The sequence below is a fragment of the Humulus lupulus genome, chromosome 7 (assembly GCF_963169125.1).
Source record: "Humulus lupulus chromosome 7, drHumLupu1.1, whole genome shotgun sequence".
NCBI lineage: Eukaryota > Viridiplantae > Streptophyta > Magnoliopsida > Rosales > Cannabaceae > Humulus > Humulus lupulus.
The window spans coordinates 192249875-192273995 of record NC_084799.1 but is presented as its reverse complement, the minus strand read 5'-3'; the positions used below and the strand labels follow the sequence as shown (position 1 = coordinate 192273995).

Sequence of the window (24121 nt, the reverse complement as noted above, 5' to 3'; positions counted from 1 at the left end):
CACTGCATGGAAATGCACAAAACAATGTACAACCACCAGAACCAAAACTATGGTCCAACAAAAGATAGTCTGACCAGTCCTATCCATGACTCAAACTGTCATACCAACCTAGGTTCAACTTGCCTTTACTCATCACCCCTTACCATGGTGATTCTTTAGGAAGACATAACTTCCTACCTAGAACTCCATGTTTCTGATTTACAGTTTAGTATCACTTTCCATTTAATCTGAGAAGTGAGCATCCCTACTCCAATCTCTACTAACCTCTATGGTTCCCTGAACCATCTCATGATCCAGATGCAACATCCCACCCATCTCGTTACAATGTATAGGTGATGAACATGTTCTACCATACCTTATCTTATAAGATACCTTTCCCATATTGGACAGTTCTTCCTCTAATTATGATCAGCCCGAGAACAAAGGTCTGAACAAAATTCTATCTATATATTCATCGCCTTCTCTCACCCTTCCATAACCTGGAAGTAACACCAGAGTCTTCATCTAATAAGATGGACCTTGAGTTCACGAAGGCTCTCTATCCTTCTCACAAGGAGACTCAAATATAGATCAGCTGTACTATTCACCTATCCTTACTGATACACTAGACTCACTTGGACTACCTGTCCACAATGACCTAGTACCCATTTCATACCGATCCATTAACCTGGAAACCCCACCGCGAAACTCATCGCGATGCTCACTTTTTCCCATTATGAAATACCCAAAGTCTGAACTGGCCTTGCTGTTTCCTTATACACTGCCTCGACCTGCCAACAGGTAAGAGCTTTACACATGCCTTAATATATGTCCCTTCATCTCAAGCCATCACTATAAAATTTCCATATTATATTACCCTTTCACAATGTCTGAATGACATGAATTACAGAATAGCATGAGATTCATCCAGATCTCTCAGTTAATCTCAATGTCCATCGGATCCCAAGTCCGATCTTTACACCATCATAAATTCGCATCTGTCATTATGCAACCCTTAGCCAATCCAGCTAAAGCTTTCCATTCAATCTTGCTCGTCTGTGGCTCACTTAACCATCTTTCCTTTCTATCTTTCTCGAGATAATAATCCCAAACAATAAATTGGCTACTCAGCCCGCCAGAAACTCTACCCAGTCCTGGTCTGATTCTTTAGTCAACATGTTACATAGGCAATCACTTTTCTCTATCACTGGGATGTCATAACAACCCACTAACTGGTTCTGGTCTATAAAAACCCAGCACTTTCTCCCCAAGGCACCTAAAATATCTTTTTACCATTCATGGACACTCCTGTCCCCAAGGCACTCTTCACCCTTAGCAATTCTTCGCAGAGAAAACACCACTATACCATCGTCTAAGACGATCATAAATCCCATTCAAACCAAATCCTTGAATGCACCATTCATCTGGTTCACAAACACTTAATATCAACCCAATTCCCAAGGTATACTCAGCACCCTCAGTGCTCTAATCTGATACAAGCACAATCCTTTACACACTTTTCTCACTCTGATCTCTAACTGGTCTTAACCAGATCCCGGATCCACCTTAAAGGGTTCTATCTTACTCAGCAACCAACTCTTTAATTCTTTCAACTCCACTGAGCCACTCGAAACAATATTTATATCTGATTCCATCTCTGGCACTAAATCAATCACCATTCCAATCTTCTTTTAATAAAAAGAAGGCCTGACAGACCACTTGGAAATACATTCAGAACTGACAGACTAGGCGAGTCTGTCCTGATCTCACTAACACAATCTAAGTGGTATCCACCACACTGGCTAAGAGTTCCATGCACCTCCCTGCACAAACTCCAGCCCTCACATCCGGTATCATAAACATATCAAATCCATGCACAGTGCCAATTGTCACAAGACTTTCCGCTCACAAGCTCAAGAATTACTACACTTTCCTTGCCATTCAAAACTATTCTTTAATTACCCAACCAACCAAACCCTGGATTAAACTAAAGCCTGTCATAACCAGCTTTATCAGAATCCCTGATGTGTCCTTGCCATAACTCAGCTTATCTCTTAGGCTACCAACACCGTATTACTTTTCCCATCACAACGTAACCATGTGGTCCACATATACCATCCATATACCCTTCTATATATACATGCTAACAAAAGAAAAGCATGGTGCCAAAGCCAAACAACATAATTCACAACTCAAAACTAGAAAACTGACCCGTCATCCCCGAGGAGCTAGTCTCAGTCTCAGACTCTGATTGTTCTGACACAAGCACTTGAGTTGGAATCAAGTTGTCTATCCCCTTTAGCTTATGCTCCGTCCCCCGATTTGGGCAATCCCTCTTGAAATGTCCAACCATGCCACAAGCAAAACATAACCTTGCTCGGAATTCTCCCAGATGACGCCTTCTACACCATGCACATATTGGACGAGTTTTCCAGCTTTCTTTCTTACTTGTTCCAATAAGTGGAGGTACCACTATCTGGGCTCCATGCTCTCCAGCACTCTGCTGCCCACTTACTATACTCTCAACAGCAAGAGCCTTCTCTACCATCTGAGCATAGGTAGAGACTTCATTCACTGGGGCAACTCTAATGCCCTGAGCTATTCCAGGATTCAACCCCTGAACAAACCTTTCCTTGCGAGCTACATCTGTAGGTACCATGTCTAAGGCAAACTTAGCCAACTCATCAAATTTAGTAACATATTCAGTCACTGATGCATTGCCCTGAACAAGATTCAGAAGCTCATTCATCTTGGCAGTCTTAGCTACATCACAATAATACTTCTCATTAAACAGCTGCCTAAATTCTTTCCAGTCCATCACAGCTGTGTCTAGTGTCTGGGATACTACCTCCCACCATGTCCGGGCATCATCCCACAGTACACATGTAGCACAGATCACTCTATCATGACCTACCAGTCCCATACTATCAAGAATGGAGCTGATCATACCCATCCATTACTCAGCTCTGAATGGATCTAAACCTCCCTCAAAGATTGGAGGATAAAACTTCAGGAATCTTCCACAGAGAAATTCCCATCTGTTCTCAACCCTAGGCTGAGCTGAAACTGTTGCCACCGCTGGCATAGCAAAGGAAGAGGTACTCCCCAACAGACCCCGCTGCTGCTTCAAATACCTGATCTCTTCCTCCTGCCTCTGCAATCTTAATTGCAAATCTGTAAGCGCCTGCTGAACATTTAGAGATGCAGACGAAGAACCGATACCCTGGCTGTAACTCCCAGCCCCTGTATAATCATCACCAGGCCTCATAATCTGCCTTGAATATACCTGCTAATTCAATCTGCAGTCAATAACTTGATCCATTAGTCACAATAACCACATCAAGGGCTTTCTCCCACGGGATAAACCTTACCATACCACAATCATAAACCACTTGCAGTGCTACAAACATGCCCATGGCATCATGCATTATTCACAGCCCCTGCTCTTTTAATACTCAACCATGCCTCAAATCCCAGCATGCAAATAACACAATTATATATTCATGGAGCAGGCAATCAAATAATCATGTTCATAAACATTTCCATGGAGCATATAATCATATAGTCAAGAGCCAGGCTCCATCAGAATCTCATGCTCCCTAATACAAAGTACAGGTAAAGCATTCACATTTATTTAAACAGCTATACACATAGCTTACAAAAATAGTCACCACTCCTTGAGTGAAGCTATCTTCAGTGATGAGGGTACATGCCCAGCTTGTCTTTAGGAACCATAAACCTTGGCTCGCTCTGATACCAAGTTGTAACGCCCCAACTCCTGGGACCGTTACGGTGTGCCTTGTAAACAGTGCTAAACTCGCTAATCGAGTCATTTGGCCAAAATCGTGAACTAAGTGTGATTAGCGGTTTAGGGATCAAACATTTTGGTTAAGATGTAACGTTTCACTAAAACGTTTACTGTATACATTGGGATCCCAAAAATATAATTTCAGAGTTTATTACATAAAATATTTACAACAGGCCGTTCTAAGCGGCAAAACAGGGTTCAACCCTAGTTCCACTTTAAACCTCGGCCGTGGCGGTCGAGCAGCTGCATATGTACACGTCATCACCTAAGCTCTCCAACTCAAGGATGGTCCAGCTTCCTCTTGCCTTTACCTGCACCACATAGCACCCGTGAGCCGAAGCCCAGCAAGAAAACATAAAACTTTTCACATATATTATCAAATGATTATCATTATAATCACACTGAACATAAAGCTTTCAAACCAATTGGTGCACATCACATGATTCTAGCGGGAGAGTGGCTACTAAGTAAGCCACTAGCCTCCAAGCTCTCTTTTCTAGCGGGAGAGTGGCTGCTAGGTAAGCCACTAGCCTCCAGGCTCTGTTTTGTAGCGGGAGAGTGGCTGCTAGGTAAGCCACTAGCCTCCAGGCTCTATTTGTTCATCGACCCTCAGGGTCGGTCAGGCATTAATGCTCCTTGAGTCATTCAATGCTAGTGGTCGATTAAATCTAATCTTTGTTGGCTTGCGTGATACACGCTAAGGCCGTCTTGACTAATAAGTCAGCTCAACGTGATCAGTGCCCAGTACCACTGCCGAACCTGACTAATAAGCCACAGCTTCACAGTTGATACTAGCACCCTTGCCAAACCTGACTAATAAGTCAGTACCATGCACAGGTAAGCAATGCTATCAATGTGTATCATATGCCAATTAACCAAGAATAGGGCATTCAGCATGCTTACTTAACAATTGCTGGCATAATTATAATCATGCACAAACTCAGAGACTCAAGCTCTGACCAATCTCATATACATCATTCACGGCATGCCCTAATCACATGTTTCTCATGCATCACATGCATCACACTTAACCAACCAGCATGCCTCAATAATATTCATATGCAAAGGGGCAAAACTGCCAAGCATTCATTACGTTAACAATGTTCACATTCAACATCCAACATGCATCAATCATAGCCATGCATGTCACATATGGGGTGCAGTTTTCTTACCTTGGGTTCGAGCGAGAATTAATAAAAGAAACGACCTTTGAGAACGATCACTTCTAGTCCATTAGCGGTCACCTAGTCATAACCAAATATAAAACCTCATCAAAAAGAGTAATTAAATACTTCCAAACCCAACCCAAGCCTCCGGAACACCGAATCCCACTCAACTAGGTAGTAGGATCGATCCTAGGCCCTTAGAGTTAAGTGCCCATCACAAAAACCACCATTTAGTATTTTTTTTCCCTTAAGGGTCGCGGCCCTACATGGACCATGCCGCGGCGCGCCCCCCAGACAGAGCCTCCACCACCTTCTTCAAGCTAGGGCCGCGGCACCCAAGAACAGGGCCGCGGCCCAACTTCGCACCAGCCATTTTTCTTCGTTTTTTCCACTTCTAAAACCTTCCAAAAACCCATCTAAACATCTCCAAATCATCAAATCAATATTACCAAACTTCTCAATGGTCCAAAACCACCAAAACCTGAAGCTCAAACCAACCAAAAACTCAACAATTCACAAAGTCCAATCCTAAGCTTAAAAACTTAAGAAACTCAAAACTTAACTAAAAAAAAAACAGAACACACCTTAAAATATAAGATTGGAACTCACCTCAAACCAGCTTTGAACCTTCCTCAATGGTTAAACCAAGTCCACAATCTCAGCACTTGAATTCCCTAGCTTGAAACCCCACTTGGAACTGAAAACCCCAAAGGAGAAAATGGAGAAAAGTAGTGTACGGGAAGAAGAAAGAAACGTCTCTGTTTTGCTCTGTTTTAATATCAATCCACAGCCTTCTAAAATTCCTAAAGCTGATATAAATCCTTAAGGTCAAAGACCATAATGCCCCTAGACCAATTTAAAAGCTTCTAAACACTCCCAAGGGTAAATTCGTCATTTCCAACCTATGCCGTTAATTATAATTAACGCTCACCAATTCCCTCTAATCTCAAAATTCCCAAATACGAATAAATCATATCCCATTACCCTTTAATTCCCGGTAATGCTCTAATCATTAACATCACCCCGAGACTCACCCCGAGCCCCGAACTTAAGCCCGTTATGACTAGACCGAACACTTTCATCTCATGATCGTCTCATGTTGATAAGCTCGAACCAAACCACATACAATGTGGTAAAATTATAATTAATCTCAACCATGCACCCAAAATATACAAGTACGCCCACAGTGGCCAAATTACCAAAATGCCCTTGCATTTAAAATTTGAGCCCACATGCATGCATTCACCATCATATAATAATATAATTCACATAAACATGCATATAATCATTAAATATCATAATAAATTAATTATGGCCCTCCCGGCCTCCTAATCAAGGTTCCTAAACCTTATTAGGAAATTTGGGGCATTACACCTCAGCTGCAGGAACCAGTCAGGTCCCTGATCAGCTCGTTGGAGTGGGGACGGAGGTCGTGGCAGCGACCCAAAACATCACACAGAACAACCAGCTCGGTGGAGGCAAAAGAAAGGGGAATGGTGAAGGCAGCCAGCATGACCAAAAGAAGAATAAGTCTGTGGACAAGTTCAAGCCCATCTACGCGACTTATACAGAGCTCACCCAGTCTAGGGAGAATATCTTCCTAGCTAACTCTACTCGCCTCCCCTGGAAGAGACCAGAGCCATTGATGCACCAGAAGGGGAAGAGAGACACCTCCAAGTTTTGCCGCTTTCACAACGATGTTGGCCACAACACCGACGATTGTAGGCATTTAAAAGATGAGATCGAGACTCTCATCCGAGCCGGCCCCTTGGCTCAATACGCGCGGAATAGGGTTCCAGCAAGTCGACCTGCTTCGGAAGTCTCGGCCAGTCAGCCCGGGTCTCGAGTAGATCAGGACGTCCCCCCTCTCGTGGTAAGAGGGGAGATATCCACCATCTTTGAAGGGCCGCATATGGCTGGCACGAGCAGGGGTTCCCAGAAGAGGTACGTTAACGAACTTAAGGCACACAATGGAGAAGAGTTCATCCCAGAGCAGCGCCTGTCAAAGCAACAGCGATTGGAGAGGCAACCAATCATTTTTACAGAAGATGATGCAGGCCATGTCCAGTTCCCACACAATGACCCTCTGGTCGTAGCAGTTCAACTCGCTAATCAGAGGGTTAGGAGGGTGCTGATCGACAATGGGAGCTCAGTGAACCTCCAATTCCGGTCCTCTTTAGAAAAGATGGGTTTGACTGTCGTCGAGCTGAAGGCGACCTCCATGATGTTGTATGGTTTTTCGGGAGAAGGATCGGCGGCCATAGGGACGATCGAGCTAGTGATCACCTTGGGAGAAGGACCCCGAACAGTCTCAAAACTCCTCAAGTTCGTGGTCATTGACTGCTCCGCCGCGTACAACGCAATTTTGGGACGACCTACGCTCATAGCTTTTGAGGCCGTCACGTCCATTCGCCACCTCGCGATGAAGTTCCCTGCTACCACGGGAATATGCACTGTCCGTGGAGATCAGCTCGCTGCCAAGGAATGCTACAGCATTCCCATGAAGGGAAAATCCAAACCCGGGCAGCTGGCAATGGCCATCCAAGGTGGTGAAGAGAAATCTCAGGAACCCTTAGCCGATCCTGAGATTGAAAAACCTCAAAGCACCGAAGGGGAAAATATCGTCTTAAGTGAGGACATTGACCCCCGAATAGGCGAGGACAGATCCGAGGTCCAAGCTATTGAGGAGCTCAAGGAGGTAAACATTGATCTGCATAATCCATCACGAACGGTCAAGCTCGGAAAAAACCTCTACAGGGAGAGGAAGGCGGAGCTAGTCAGATTTCTGCGAGATAGCCTAGATGAGTTTGCGTGGTCACACGAGGACATGGTGGGAATCAACCCGAGTGTCGTCATGCACACACTTCATCTGGATAAAAGCGTTCCTGCAAAGTCCCAGAGGCAGAGACGCCTAGGAACAACCCGAGCTGAAGCCTTGGAGGAAGAGGTGGCCCGGCTCAAAAAATGTGGCTTTATCAGTGAAGCCAAGTTTCCAATTTGGGTCGCCAACCCCGTGCTGGTCCCGAAGCCCAACGGGAAATGGCGGACCTGCATCGACTTCTCTGACCTGAATAAAGCCTGCCCCAAGGATTGTTTTCCATTGCTAAGGATTGACCAGTTGGTGGATGCCACGGCGGGGCACGAGCTCATGTCCTTTATGGATGCGTACTCAGGCTACAACCAGATTGCCATGAATCCGGCAGACCAGAAGCACACCAGTTTCATGACCCCGACTAACGTTTATTGTTACAAGGTCATGACCTTCGGATTGAAGAACGCCGGAGCTAAGTATCAAAGGTTGGTGAATAGAATGTTTGCAGGCCCGATCGAAAAAAACATGGAAGTGTACGTCGATGACATGCTAGTCAAGTCAAAGACTGCCGATAACCATGTTTCCGACCTGGAAGAATGCTTCAAGATCCTACAGGAGTACAGCATGAGGCTAAATCCCCAGAAGTGCACTTTCGGGGTCGCATCGGGAAAATTCCTGGGTTTTATCGTCAATACCCGAGGAATCGAGGCTAACCCCGACAAGATCAGATCATTGCTCGAGCTTCCCCCACCCAGGTCGCGCAAAGATGTCCAAGGCCGAACAGGAAGAGTGGCAGCTCTTAATCGGTTTATTTCCAAGTCCACCGATAAGTGTTTGCCGTTCTACAACCTGCTCCGAGGAAATAAGAAGTTCGAATGGACAGAAGAATGCGAAAGCGCTTTCCTCGACCTGAAGGCACATCTGGCCGAGCCACCCGTACTATCCAAACCAAAAGCAGGAGAGCCTCTTTTTCTCTACCTGGCTGTCACGGAGGATGTAGCCAGTGCCTTATTGGCCTGGGAAGAAGACTAGATTCAGAAGCCAGTCTACTACATCAACAAGAGACTTCTCAGGGCTGAATCCCGGTACCCATTGATGGAGAAATTGGCATTCTGCCTAATCACGGCCTCGCGAAAGCTCAGGCCGTACTTCCAGTCCCACTCCATACACGTCATGACCGATCAGCCTTTAAGGCAGGTTTTGCAAAAACCTGAAGCATCGGGATGCTTGTTAAAGTGGGCAATCGAACTCAGCCAGTTCGAGATTCTGTACACTCTGCGAACTGCTATAAAGAGTCAGGCCTTGGCCGATTTTGTAGCCGAGTGCACAGGATTCTGGGAGGATCCTGTAGAAGACTCTGAGGTTCGGGTTCAAGGCCTCCAACAACGAGGCCGAATACGAAGCTTTGCTGGCCGGGCTAAGGATAGCTCAAGAGCTAAAGGCGAGCTCCGTCCAGTGCTTCAGTGACTCCCAGCTCGTGGTAAACCAGGTTCTGGGTGAGTATCAAGCACGGGGACCTAAGATGGCTGCCTATCTAGCAAGGGTAAAGGTTGAGCTGTCCGCGTTCGGGCGGGGTTCGATCAAGCAGATACCTCGAGAGCATAACGTTAACGCAGACGCTCTCGCCAAGCTGTCCACCTCTGGGGAAACGGAGACCTTGGGGTTAGTGCCGGTAGAATTCTTGGAGAAACCAAGTATAGAAGAAGCCAGGGCGGAGGTCGAGATGATTGACGCCAGGCCGACCTGGATGACCCCCTTCCTTGAGTATCTCGTCGAGGGAAAGCTACCTGAAGGGCATAATGATGCACGACGAGTTCTGTATCAAGCTCCCAGGTACACTGTAGTAGATGGGGTGTTGTACCGACGTGGGCAGTCCCTACCTCTCCTGCAATGTGTTCTTCCAGGCGAAGCAAAGGCCATCCTGCAGGAGGTGCATGAAGGTTTTGGTGGAGGTCACATTGGGGGGCAAAGCCTGGCCTTAAAGGTCCTGAGGCAAGGTTATTACTGGCCAACTCTGTCCAAAGACTCAATCTCATACGTTAAGAAGTGCGACAAGTGCCAGTGATTCGCCACAGTTGCCCGAGCTCCCCCAGTCGAGCTAAAGATGATCTCTTCCCCATGGCCGTTTGCAGTTTGGGGGATCGACTTGGTTGGCACCATCCCTACTGGAAAGGGCAGGGTCCGTTACGCCGAGGTGGCCATTGACTACTTTACGAAGTGGGCTGAGGTAGAACCTCTGGCAACGATATCTTCCAAAAAAGTCCTTGACTTCGTGGTTAAGAGCATTATCTGTCGATTCGGTCTACCCCAGAAGATTGTCTCCGACAATGGGACTCAGTTCGACAACGACCTATTTACCGAATTTTGCGAAAGGTACGGAATTGAGAAAAGTTTCTCCTCCGTGGCCTATCCTCAAGCGAACGGCCAGGTCGAGGCTGTCAACAAGACTCTTAAGGTGAGCTTCAAGAAGAGACTAGATGAAGCGAAGGGGGTCTGGCCGGAACAGCTCCCCCAGGTCCTCTGGGCGTACCGGACCTCGCATCGGACTCCTACAGGTCATACTCCTTTTTCCTTGACCTTTGGGAGTGAGGCAGTCCTACCTGTGGAGGTTAAGGTGCTTTCGCATAGGGTCCAGGCATACGACCAAGATCGCAACCACGAGCTACTTTGCACTTCCCTAGACTTGATTGATGAAAGAGGAGAAGATTTGCAGCTCCAGCTCGCACATTATCAGCAAAAAATCACTTGTTATTTCAACTCAAAAGTCAAGAATCGCGCATTTACACTACTACAAAATTGACATTGGACGATGGTTTTAAACCATCGTATGGACTCTCATACGTCGGTTCTAATACCGTCATCCCATGCAATGTCATGCCATGTAAAGCATGAAACAACAGTTTAAATAAAAGAGTCATCTCCCGTCATACATGAGACAATAGTTCCTATACAAACGTTCTCTGTTGTAGTACATGAGACGACAGTTTATGTGTAAACGTCATCCACTGCAGTAAATGAGATGACAGTTCCTACTCATGCGTCATCCTCCTGCAGTACATGAGATGACAATTTATGTGTAAACATCGTCCCCTGCAATACATAAGACGACAGTTTTGTGGAGACCGACGTCCCATGTAGAATATGATAATTTTTTCATTTCTCTATTTTCAATACTATATTCGTTCATAATTTCCTGTGTAATTACAACATAGTTCAAATAGAATCAATAGGCAGAAAAAATCAATACAACTCAGTATGTTCAAAATCTAAAAATTGCAAGATCAAAATATAGACTTGGAATAACTATGTAAGTGCTAACTAAAAACTACAATTAGTATATTTTTTAATTCTGATTTCAAAAGTTACTCTAGCTATGACTCGTCCGCTCAAGAAGCTTGGTTGCCTATTCATTTCGAATTTCATTAATTTCGCCAAGTGTATATGTATTTTTCCCACCACACTACAAAACACATAATAGAAAACTAAATCATAAATTAAATTCAATAGAATTGTAGTTCAATAATAATAAATACAGTTACATTACTAGTTAGCTATAACATGGGTGTCTCATTCAAGCAATAGTCATTCACCATCCTTATGATATAAAAGTTGCACTCTACTGACAATGTTTGACTTAAATTAAATGAAAAGCAAAATATTCGAACATCTAACAGTATGTCCCCTGAACTTATAAAAAGTAAAAAACAAGAAACTTCATCTACGAATGATTTGATATTGAGAGGTGTCTTGTGGTGAAGATGATATCATTTACCTCTACAAGTTGTTTTTCTGTCATTTCAACACCCACTAGAAGTGTTTTTAAAAGTGGAGCAGCCCCAGATGAATCCTTAGATGTGTCAATCTTTGAAAAACTTTCTTTGACAACTGAAGAAGCTCGTCCTAAATTGTCTGCAACATCAAGTAGACTCTTTACAAAATTTTGCAACAAGATTTCAAGCAATTTGTCAAGCTAAGACTTCAACAGGCGTACCAAACCTACTATTTTGAACGAGGAAACTTTAATGTGAAAATAAGATATATATGCAAATAAGCTTTGGTACCAAACCTGAATGGCAAATTTTTTCGAGTTCTCTGCTTCACGTCGTGTCCTGTCCATGACATTCTCCATTTTTGCATAGCTTCTGTGGACTTTATCTTACATTTTTTCAATCTCTTTATGCTTCTGCTTCGAAAGCTCTTCCTTCTCAGCCACAAGTTTCACCAGATCATCTACACTCAAATCCTCGTCGGAATCTGAATTAGAAAATGTTGTTCATTTAGTTCTTCTCCTTGTTTTCACATTATTAGACATAGTAAACTGAGAATCTGATATAGAACCTGATTCTTTTGTCTGATCAACAACATCACTCTGCTCAGAGGTGGCTTGACTGGAGGCTTTAGCATCTCCATTATTCTCTGAATTACTCCCATGTTCTTTTTCAGAAGTCTCGGGGGACGCAGAAGAAGCAAAACCAAATCTTTGAAAAGGAGAAGAACTCAGATGGAATAGAGACACCTGGCCAGGAGCGAACTAAAGAAGAAGAAAAAACCCAAATACAATAAATTAGATAGCTTTAAAAATTTCGGAACACAACTTAAATTTTGAAAGCACAACCCTTTAAACTTCAGCAAACACAATGGTTAGATACATAAGCTAATACAACGGTTAGATACATAAGTAAGATGAAAGTTAATAAGAACCTCAGCTATATAAGCTAAAGTTGTAAATATAACCATAAAACTATATTTAATTAAGCGAACACATTAAAACAAAAAATTAGAAACTAAAAATCTGTACTTCAGACATTGTAGTAATCATGAAGCCTGCACATATACATATAATGTAACAATCTGAAAGAAGCCCAGAAAGCCAATCAAGTATTCCCCTCAAAATTTGTTATTGACATTAATCAAATAAAGGAACTAAATGAAGAAATTGTATGAAATTACTTTTGTCCTTATAGTAAGTGAAAGTTTCATAGCATTAATGTCCAAGGAATAACGGAGAATAGTTTCAAAAGCTTACCATATAATATGTGCAATCTTATGCATGGGGACCAAAACAAAACCATCTCGGTTATAATTCCAATTGTTATAATTCTTATATCACTATTATAAGCTGTATTCACGTGTTATAATTCCACTTGGTCACCCCCCAAAAACCCAAAGAAAGAAATTCAATAAAATAAGGAGAGCAAAAGACACCGCCACACCACCAACAAAACAAAAAGGAGGGGGGCGAAAGAAGTAGACAACTTTAAGAACATCCATCAGCGACCATTTTTTTCTAAGGTTTGCATAAAGCAGGGTTTATGTAGAATATTATAATTTACATGAAACTAAATATAGATATACAATTGTTATACATAAGCATTCATATTGCATAGTTTCAAAAATAATAGGGAAAGAAAAAGTCAGACTGGATGTATTCCCTTACTTTTCACACAACATAGATAAATTGAATCTTCCGAATATGATATTTCAATGAAATATTAAATCCAAAACTATAATATAGGGTCTATTCTCTCATAAAACGCAATAGTTATCTGAGTAGTAGCATTTTAAAGGAAAAACTATTATATCATAACATATATGTTTACTCTAATAAATAAATAAATATAGTAATAAACGGTCACCTCTTTCCAATCTGGGATTCCACCTTCAGGAACCCAAATAGGATGGTCAAATTTGCAGCTATCTCCAAATATACAGGTTCTTATTTGCATATAGTGGACACAATCCTTCTCTCCTGGGCTTTGTGGATATATAGGAAAATTGCTTGCACTCTCGTATCTAAAGCGCTTGGCCAAAGCATTTGCAGAATACCAAGCTTCTTGCCCCATTGTATTATGGGCACCCAAAACAGTTGGAAGATACAGTGCTATAGTACATAGTAGACAAGTATACACAAAAAAAACCAAGGAAATATAATAGTTACTATATAGCTATAGTTAAAAAGTACTTAATAGAGAAGAACATACTTGGTTATACATACATAAACTCAAACTTTCTACAAAACTGTATGCAGAAAACATGTAGTTGATAACTAGGTTTTAAATTTAGGAATTAAATAGCAAACAAAATAGAGAATCCACCCCATTTTTACCTTTTTAATAAAAATATCTAGTTCTTTTCATATTAGTAAACATATATTGGCAATATATACTTGTTACTTTCCAGATTTCCCACATCCAGCACCCAAAATTTGCAAGCTGGCCACTCAAAATCTCTACACTTGCATTACCATCTCCAATAAGATAAATAAGAACGACCCTAAAGTGCTTAAAATCCTCTTTCATTCAATTTATAATTGCCAGTTCAGTACGTAAAAATCATCCCATGATAAAGATGAATTGACATCAATACCACACACACAAAAACAAGCTTTAAAATAAAATCATAACAGAAAATATTAAGGGTCCAAGCTGTCTATCATGGATAATGATATAAAGCTTATACTTGAATTTGCTCCATAAAATAACTAGATATGGCTCGCTGAAATTAAGAAAAATAACGGCTACGAGACATTCTTATGGAATCATAATGCCGTCATAAAGATCTAGTTGGCATGGCCGAATACATTATTACATAGCCTTTTGTGGTTTTCTACATAGTATAGGAACAACAATATATCATAAAAGGGAAACGATCATAAAACTTTTCCTCAACTTCAATTTTCAACCGAATTTAAAAGATACTTTACTTTGCTCCTCCAGGATCGGCAATATAAGAAAAAAGTACATTTTAGTATAATAAAATTAATTCAATGAATGAGAAATAAATGTTACTACAGTCTACAGAAAATCCTAGAGCCATCTTAAAAAACAAGGTCAAATCTCAACCAAACAACGATAACAAAACACATGAGCTCCCAATGTGGTGCTTAAGAGAACCAATAGACAATTCTTGACAATCTAAACCCCCCTTTGAATGTGGTCCAAAGCAAAGAGTAATCGTCACTTAAATAGTCAAAACTAGCGAACACTGCAAACGAAGTCCACTCTCAAATCAAAACTAAAGGCAAACAATCTCTTCATGAGTGAAGAGAGATAAAGATAACAGATATTACGAAGCTACCAAAAATCAAACGATTCATTTCCAAACGAGACAATGTACAAGAAATCCAAAACCTTCTATTCTAATTCAAACAAAAAATGCTAAATATGCCAAATTTAAGTTATCGAAAAACAATAAATCCACGAATTTAAAAAAAGTAACAGAAAAATCTCACTATATTCCCAGAACCCAAACAGAAAATATCCTGTATGAGAAAAATATTGCAGGGGTAACTAAGACCAAAAGATATAAAAGCAAGCAGAAGGAACCTTCAGAGGTACGTTTGATACCGGTGACGGGGTCCTCTGCGGAGGCTGCTCCGGCGGCGGCAGTCCAGGAAGTGAGGGAAACTAAAATCATTACATATCCTAGTCATGGGAAATAGTTCAAATAAAATCATTCAAGGCATGGCATGTCTTACTATTACATTCACAACCAAACCATCAAAATCACATTAGACTTGAACCATAACATTCTAGATTTCAAAAGTAGTATGAACATTATAACACGGTCCTATAATAATTACTAGATTAATACTAAAACAAGGAAAACAATATGTAGCAAAAGTTTGACTTAGTCTCTAAGTTTTGTTCACTCAACTTTAACTCCTCCCCCAAAGAGGCAACTACATCAGCTAAAGCCTAGGAAAAACCCTGCAGTACCACCAGCCTAAAACAAACAAAGGCACCAAGAGAGATTAAGCAAGATCATAGGACCATATTAGTAACTTCAATTCTGGCTCTATAACCTCTGTTTAAAATGTTCCTTTGTGTCCAATCTTTGTGCAATTTTTATAACATTAATTTAAATCCCTTGGACAGAAAATCATCCCTACACTCATCTCTACACAAAAGGTTCAACAAGATATATAGCATTACCCAAAGCCACAATCCAAAAAAAAAATGACATCTTTTTAGTAGAGCTAAAACTCCATCTTACATTAAACAACAGAACACAACAAAAGACTAATAAACAAATGAAAATGGAGAATGAGTAAGGATTGTCGCTTCTTCCTACTCAATTGCTGCTTCTCCTCCTTTTTCTTGTTCTTAATAACCGCTATTTTCTTCGCAGGGTTATCCTCATCACCAACCCCAAGTCCAACAAGGCTCCTCACACACACACGTATCAAAATTTCTAGGAACGCCAGAAATCTTGCCCACATTATTAGTCCTATTCATATCGATATCGTACAAAAGATATGTCTCACCATCCTGATGCAAGAGAACATGATGACCACTCTTTGAATACTTAAGTGGCATCACATATTCAAAATAGCCAGTCACATTTGATGGCATCCCTGAGAACAACTTAGTCCAAGAGTCTACCCCATATTCCTTCATCATCAAGATGTCAACATGGTTCACATTATCATGTGGAAAGAAAAGGCATGTAGCACAAAGATACCCTCCTAATTCTACCAGTTTCACAAAATTTTTCCAATATTCTCAAAGATGAAATCTCTGTCAATAACGTTAACCATCTATACTGACATATATATTTAACATTGAATACTATTATATTCTCAAAAATGAATCTTATTCACAAAATTGAATCACGATAATGGAACATCCCATTCAAAGAAACACATATTCAATAAAATCTTTAGTATTTAAACCAAAAAACTCAGTCCAGAGAAAGAAAGAAAAAAAGAAAATACCCAAAGTCTTGTGGCTATCACTATGACGAAGATAGAGAAGCAGGTATAGGGCAGCAAGAAGAGCTTTACGCCGGAGATGGGTGGAGGGTGACGATCGAACGGCCGGATTGAGAATTAGGCGCGAAGACGCCGGAGCTTTAGGCCAGAGATGGGTTGGACCACAAGCAGATTAGGGTTTGCTCGTACGCAGGGAAGGATCCGTCGTCGCCGTCGTCACCTGGGCTGTCGCCGTTCTCCCTAGTTGTCGTCGATTGTTGGATTGTCGCTGGTCGCTGTTATGGCAAAGGGTTGTGCTATTGTCTTGTGCACAAGAGAGGGTTTCTTTCACACATTAGTATTTTTTTTCAATTTCTTTTTATATATTATATTTTATTAGTTTAAAAACATTATGGTTTTAATTTAAAAGTACTGTTAATGGAAGTATATATAACTAATAGAAGTATGACTTTTTTTTAATTAATTTTTATCTTTTAGTATTATTAATATAATATTATTAAATAAGTTAACAATTAATATTAAATAACTAGTTTAAATTTAAATTTGAATTATTAATTATTAATTATTTTTTATAAATATATTTGCATAATAGATTAAGTATATTTATTAATTCATATTAAAATATACAAATTTAATTAATGCAAAAAAAAATTGGGTTGCATAGAGACAACGTTTCTATTAGAACCATCTTCTCGTGTTAAAGGTAGATACGTGACAACAATCTCTATAGAACAGTCATCTCATGTAATCTTTGGTTTGAATGGCACGACAGTTTTAGATAGTTTGTCGTCTCATCTCTACTTTTAACATGAGACGACTATTCTACTAAAAATGTCGTCTCATGTGCGTCATCTAAGTACAATTTTCTAGTAGTGTTAGCGTTGGCGACCTGGTCCTCAGGAGAGTTTTCTTGGCCAGTAAGGACCCCAAAGATGGAGTCTTGGGACCGAACTGGGAAGGACCATATCAAGTCATCGAGGTCATTAAGGAGGGAACTTATAAGTTAGCTCGTCTGGATGGAGGGGCAGTCCTACGGACTTGGAACGCCATCCATTTGAAGAAATACTATCAATAATTCCCTTGTAAGACCTAAAAGGCCATTTTTTATGTATTAAGCAACGAGAATCAACTTTTGTTTATATTTGTACGTATTTTCAAGTGTAATCTTAAGTAACCACGAAAGACCCTTTCCCAGTTACTTGGGGGGCATATGGTACCTGGATATAACCATGTCACCTTAATGACTTAGAAGTTGATTCATATCGATTGACCGTTGTTTTTCCTAAAATACGCGAGATATTGATAGGGATTAACGCGAACTAAGTCATATCTTGGATATAAACAGGTCATAAAAATTAGAAGTTGATTCATATTGATTGATCGTTGTTCTTCTTAAAGAGCTCAAGATATTGATAAAAATTAACACGAACTAAGTTTTCAAATTAAGTTCCTGGATATAACCAGGTCATAAAGCTTAGAAGTTGATTCATATCGATTTATCATTGTTCTTCTTAAAGAGCTCGAGATATTGATAAAAATTAACACGAAGTAAGTTTTCAAATTAAGTCCCTAGATATAACCAGGTCATAAAGCTTAGAAGTTGATTCATATCGATTGATCGTTGTTCTTCTTAAAGAGCTCGAGATATTGATAAAAATTAATACAAACTAAGTTTGCAAATTAAGTCCCTGGATATAACCAGGTCATAAAACTTAGAAGTTGATTCATATCGATTGATCGTTGTTCTTCTTAAAGAGCTCGAGATATTGATAAAAATTAACACGAAGTAAGTTTTCAAATTAAGTCCCTGGATATAACCAGGTCATAAAGCTTAGAAGTTGATTCATATCGATTGATCGTTGTTCTTCTTAAAGAACTCGAGATATTGATAAAAATTAACACGAACTAAGTTTTCAAATTAAGCCCCTAGATACAACGAGGTCATAAAACTTAGAAGTTGATTTAAATCTATTGATCGCTGTTCTTCTTAAAGAGCTCGAGATATAGATAAAGATTAACGCGAACTAAGTTTTTCAAAAATAGTAACTAATGTGCGCAGAGGCAAAGGTCAGTATATCAATTAAAAATAAAATTGAGTTAAATTGTCTCGAGGTTGAAGCACCTCATGCAAAGGTTACACAAAAAAAATTAAATTAAGAATATTGAAGGAAAGGGCACGAGGGGGAAGGCCCTAAGCTCCGCCAGGTGGCCCCGTGGAGGTCGCCGTCTCGCCCAGCTCAGCTGCGCAGGAGCCTTCCCCGGCCTCGGAGGGCGCTTCTTTATCGAGGCGAGCTTTGAACTTCACCAGCAAGCGCTCCTAGATGTTCGCTGCCAGGAAGGAGAAGTCGGTGTCATGGTTATAGGCCCAGCAATGGTAGAACATGTCTTTCATGGCGGCCTCTGAAGTTTCCTGCTCGGTCGCCAGCTCGGCCTTGGCCTCCGCCTTCGTGGCATCTAGGTCTGCCCACGCAGTGGCGAGGGCGGTCTCGAGCTCTTGAAGCTTTGGGCGATTCTCTTCCAGCTCGGCCTGCGATGCCGCCAAGGCATCCTTAGCCGCCTGCAGAGAAGCCTGGTGGGTGGCCACGGCCGCCTGGTGCTCATTCCTTATCTCCTCGAGCTGATTTTTGGTCCTGGCGATGCTCCGATGAAGGGCAACGGCGCTCTGCAAAAATGGAGAGGCAATTGCCATAGAAAAAAAAAGAGAAGGGAGAAAAGAAACACAGGGCAATGCATGGTAATAAAAAACCACAAAAGGGTAAGGTCAGCTCACCGTGAGGGCCATGCCCAGTGAAGACTCCAGCACGCCCACCGGGCTCCTGGTTTCGATGGCTTGGAGCTCCTTCTCGTTGAACTTGTATATGTGGCTGACGGCGTAGTTCGCCGACTCATACACCGTTCCCCGGAAGGCCTCTGGGATCTTCTCCAGGTCTTGGGGATTGACTGGGATGCGTACCTCGGAGGGTACAATCGTCGAAGCTTCGAGCTCCGCCCCTGCGTCCTGGGCGGGGGCCAGAGCTCGCGGAGGGGGTGGGGGCATGTTGCTCCCCCCCGCAGCAGGAGGAACGGTTCCCGCGACCTAGGCGATTGGGGGCTGCTCCTTCTCCTTTGCAGGAGACTTAGTTGGGGTCCCGGTGCCATGCTTAGACGTCCGGAGCCTCTTCATTCTTGGCCCAACGGCCCCAGCTGAGGGGTTCCCCCCGGCGAACACACCTCACAGACTCTCTTCGGGCTGAGACATCTCTTCTGTCAAAACAAAGACAGGGTTAGTACAGAAGTTAGCAGTCATGCAAAAACCAAAACAAAGGGGGAAAAAGAGAAATTCAAGTATGTATATATATATATACTAAAAAGGGATCCTACCCCCCGAGCTAGAAGAAGAAAATATGGTTATGACCATCGGCACCAGAGATCCTGCGGAGAATCTAAGTCGATTACTTCCCGAGCTGGTGCAAGTTCTGGATCCGACTCTAGTTTTGGGCTAGATTCCTCTACATATTGCCTAAGTCCCGGAGCTATGGCACCTCTCCGGAGCGATGGCCAAGACCGAAGAGTGGTCCCATACTCCTCAAATAAGATCGACCTAAAGGCTAGGGTGTTATCTAAGACTACAGTACCCCTAGGTCGACTATCTTGGTAGTCCAGCACGAGCTGGTCGACACAGTGAAGCAGGGTTGTGTCCAGGTCCGGATCTCTTCGGTGACGTTGGACGATCTGTCTAGGATTGAACCTAGCTAGCCGGGGGTCGGCGATGGCCCTATCTAAACTCCTAAACATGTAAGGGTTACCTTGGCTAGAAGGACCCGCGGCTGCTCTAGACTGGATCCTCTCCTCGCCCGTTCTCTGGGCGACCTCCAGCGCCCGCTTCCTGTTCCTCACGAGGGGAACCTCGTCCTCCTTGTCCTCCTCATCTTCATTTCCCGCGACCTCCTCCACGATGGTAGGTCTGGTATCGCGGGCTGGGGGAAGCCCCTGGGACCTCCTTACGTTCAAAGTCTGATTTGGGAAGATCAGCTTGCAGGCCACCATCGTCTCGTCTGTCACGAGCACGCGGTAATCCTTTTCACTGGGGGGCAAGCCCGCCAGTCTCTCGTACTGGGCCCCGAGGGTCACAGATTTCTCTGTCCTCGCAAAGAGAGCTGCAGAATAAATCTAAGTCAGAAAGGGATACAGAAGGAGCTAAATGATACTTAACTTACGAGCTAAGGTTGAAAAGCACTTACGAGGACGATTGAAGTAGTGGTGCTCGCAGTTTCTGAACCCCGTCGACATAAAGAATTGATCTTTGAAGTCATTGGGGTGGCTGGGTAGCTCGATGATCGCAGCCGTGTTGGGGAATCGGGTTAAGTAGTAAAATCCGTCGCCTCACCCCCGCTGCTCTGGGCTAGCCTTGAGGCAGAAAAAGTACAAAATATCCGCAGGAGTGGGGACCTCCCACTCCTGTTTCAAAAATAAATATCTTAACCCCGCCAACAGCCGATAAGAGTTGGGAGGGAGCTGGAAGGGGGCCAACTTCACATAATTGAGGAAGTCAGCAAAATATTGATCCAACGGGAGGAAGGCCCCCGCCTTGAAGTGCTCGTCGCTCCAGGCCGCGAAGGACTCGTCAAGCGGTGCGCAGCTCCGCTCGCCCTCTACGGGAGGTCGGGTAATCACTGATGCTCTCCCCAGCCCGATGTTGTGGGAGAGGAATATTTTGTCGTCTAGTCGGTAATCTTTGAGACGATCCTCTCCGCCTCAAAGAACGCGTCAAGAGCCACCTCGAGCTCCTGTTCCACCGCAGGCCCAAAGTTGGGGATCGGGGATTCGGGCATCACTGCTTTTCCTTTGTCTTGCTGGGAGGCCGAGCTGCCCACGGTCCTCTTTGGAGCATTCTTCTTCGGTGCCATCTGGTCGCCTATCGAACAAAAGAAAAGATTTCAGAAAAGGCGACCCAAGCATAAGGAAGAGTCAAAAAGAGTATTCTTTACACGAGCTGAGGTAAGCCCAGCCCATGGAGAGTGAGACCACGTAGTTCTATGAACACGCGCCTGTGCTCCCAACAGATCCCCGATTACTCGGAATTCGTGTGTCAGAAGGGTCAGGTTAAAATGTTGCCTTGGAGGGAAATTTCTAATAGGCATGAAAGGCAAAACCGCCTGTGAAGTGTGTCCCCTAAGCTACCCGGTTTTGCACCCAAAATACCAAAAATCCTGCCTAGAAATTTTCCCCATAAAAGGCATCCTGTAAACCATACTCCTAAGTGATATCCTACTGCAAAAATACCCTAACCTAAAAGGCTTTCACCCTTCATACCCACAAAAACCAGTCAACCCTTGCATGCGGCTACAGTAAATATTTACCTAAGCTACAGTGAAAAATATTTTCAAGACATGCACAGTCAGGGTACTTACAGATTGTTTGGCTGGAAAGTGGGTGTAGGAGTCGCCTAGGTCGGAGCTTCATCGGAGCATTTGTTTCCAAAGCTTCGAGGGAGTCCTTACGCCTGAGCCTCTTGAACGCTGAGGGTGGCAGACGGAAAGAAGAGGGTTTTTCTTCTGAGACGAAGAGAGAAGAAGAAGAGAATTTCTGAGAAATTTCAAATGAAAGGGTGGCCCAGGCGTAGGGTGGCCACCCCTTTTATATACGTGAAGGTTCACATAAAGAGGGTCGTTGGATGACCCTGATGTGGGATCCAAGGCCCTCCTCTCGATATACGAAACGACGGCTGGGTATAGGCTAGGCCATTAAATGCGGTTCTCGGAAGACCTACCGTCCTCAACCACAGTGCTCCACGTATTAGGCGCCTGCGTAAAATGTGGAATGTGAAGAGTTCATGGGGAAGCCTAAAAGCCCCTACTGTGGCCTTACACGACGTCGTGTACCACGAGCAGGGGCTTGGGGGGCAGATGTACGCCCTGATTTTCCCACGGGCTGATTAGCGAGCTGAGGTACGGCCTAATCATGATAACCAGGCAGACATCCCCAGGACCGGAGCTTCCATCGTAAGGTCCTACCTCCTTAGCTCGGGGTAACCTAAGGGTTCGCCAAGATTGCCTAAGGATTGAGTCTGGACTCGGAAGGCCGCAGGTCGAGTGAAGATCCAGATCGTGATACGAGCTGGAGTTGGAGGCTGTGACCCCTTATAAAGTCAACCACGCAAGGTAAACGTGCATATATCAGACATCACGTGTTTGATATATCCCTGACTTCTCGGACACACAGCAGGAACGTGCGTATGCAGACACCCACGACTGGGTTGGGCCGTGCGTCCCATTATCTCCTTACCCATTGATTTGACCCCACTTATGTGTCAGGTTTAGGAATTAATCATGAATGTCACAGAGTTGACATGATAGGTAAAAAGGTCACGGGATGACCCTCTTACCAACTCCCAGGTGCCCTCTCCTATAAATATGGAGACCTTGGGAGTTAATAGAGGTTGGATTCTCGATTGTAAAGAATATCCTGTAATCAAATACCCAGTATATAGCAATAATACTGACTAGTGGAGTAGAAGGATTTTAACCTTTGAACCACTCAAAAAACATATTTTGAGTCACCATTTCATTTCCTAAGATCATATATCTGTTTCGGTTCAACCTAAGCACTAATCCATTTCTCTTCTTTTCTTAATTACCTGTTGGCGAAGAACCGCGTCAACAGTCTATATCCTAAAAACATGAAAGATAATATACCCCAAAATAAAATTCAATACAATATACATAATTTAAATAGAACATTTAAATATAAATAATTATTAATAAAAAATGTTTGACGAAAACAAAAATACCTGCTTACTAGCCAGCCCCGAGCCTAGCCTAGCTGCCCTCAACCGAACCCCAGCGAACCCTGTCCTTGTCGAGCCCCTCCCTGTCGACCAGCCAGCTCCGAGCCCGAACCCCTCCCTGCGTCGTCGACCCGCAGCCAGCCCCGACACCCTCCCTGCTTCGTCGACCCGCAGCCAGCCCTGAGCCCCGCCCAGCCCAGCCCAGCCCCGAACCCCTCCTTGTGTCGTCGACCCCCAGCCAACCCGAGCCCCTCCCTGCACCGTCGATCTGAGCCAAGCCCAGCCCAGCCCAGCCCAGCCCCAAATCCCTCCATGCACCGTTGATTGAGCCTCCTAGCTAGCCCCGAGCCCAGTCCCCTAACCACCCCCGTCAGCCACCATCCGACCCCCTTATCCTCTTTTTCTTTAAGGTTAGATTTGAAAAAATAAACCCTAAACTACTTAATTTTAACTATTAATTAAGTGTGCATTTTATGATAGAAATATTTTTATAGTCATTTATTTATCAATAAGATGTGTTGGTGAAATGGTAAAGGCTTAACTTAACTTATAGGGTGAAGGTTTGAAACTTGGTAACACCATATATACTATTTTTTTTTTTTTAAAAATCAAAATTGTAAAGATGGGATTAGAACCCTCGACCTATAGTAAGTTAAATGGGTAGCAAACCACCACACCAAACTATATTTGATGATATATAAGTATTATTCAAAAAAAATTATTACAAAAAAAAAATTTGAGGACTCGCGAAAAAGTCCAAGAGGTGTTTATTAAAAAAATAAAATAAAACTTTTAGGACACGCATCAGATTTTAGGACTCGCAACACGAGTCCTAAAAAGTCCAAGAGGTGTATATTAGAAAAATAAATCAAACTTT

General features: G+C 42.9%; 1 protein-coding gene and 1 long non-coding RNA gene across 2 annotated transcripts; both read right to left on the bottom strand.

Annotated features, from left to right (window-relative positions):
- Positions 1 to 11036: 11036 nt before the first annotated feature.
- On the bottom strand, positions 11037 to 11699 carry LOC133790065 (uncharacterized). Its single transcript, XR_009873871.1, has 2 exons — positions 11538 to 11699; positions 11037 to 11225 (listed from the first exon to the last, which is right to left on the bottom strand). It is a non-coding gene; the product is annotated as an uncharacterized LOC133790065 (long non-coding RNA).
- Positions 11700 to 11823: 124 nt separating this feature from the next.
- On the bottom strand, positions 11824 to 13629 carry LOC133790063 (grpE protein homolog 2, mitochondrial-like). Its single transcript, XM_062227652.1, has 3 exons — positions 13402 to 13629; positions 12104 to 12296; positions 11824 to 12019 (listed from the first exon to the last, which is right to left on the bottom strand). The coding sequence occupies exons 1-3, from the start codon at positions 13606 to 13608 to the stop codon at positions 11922 to 11924; spliced, it is 498 nt and encodes a 165-aa protein (XP_062083636.1). The 5' UTR covers positions 13609 to 13629; the 3' UTR covers positions 11824 to 11921.
- Between the last annotated feature and the right edge of the window lie 10492 nt (positions 13630 to 24121).

Bases quoted from the DNA above. Each gene is read 5' to 3' on its own strand.
- LOC133790063 (XM_062227652.1), bottom strand. From the start codon at position 13,608: ATGGGGCAAGAAGCTTGGTATTCTGCAAATGCTTTGGCCAAGCGCTTT. The intron at 12,297-13,401 runs GTGACCGTTTAT...CTTCTTCTTTAG, and splicing joins GAATCCCAGATTGGAAAGAG to TTCGCTCCTGGCCAGGTGTC. The intron at 12,020-12,103 runs GTTCTATATCAG...TTTCTAATTCAG, and splicing joins TGATCAGACAAAAGAATCAG to ATTCCGACGAGGATTTGAGT.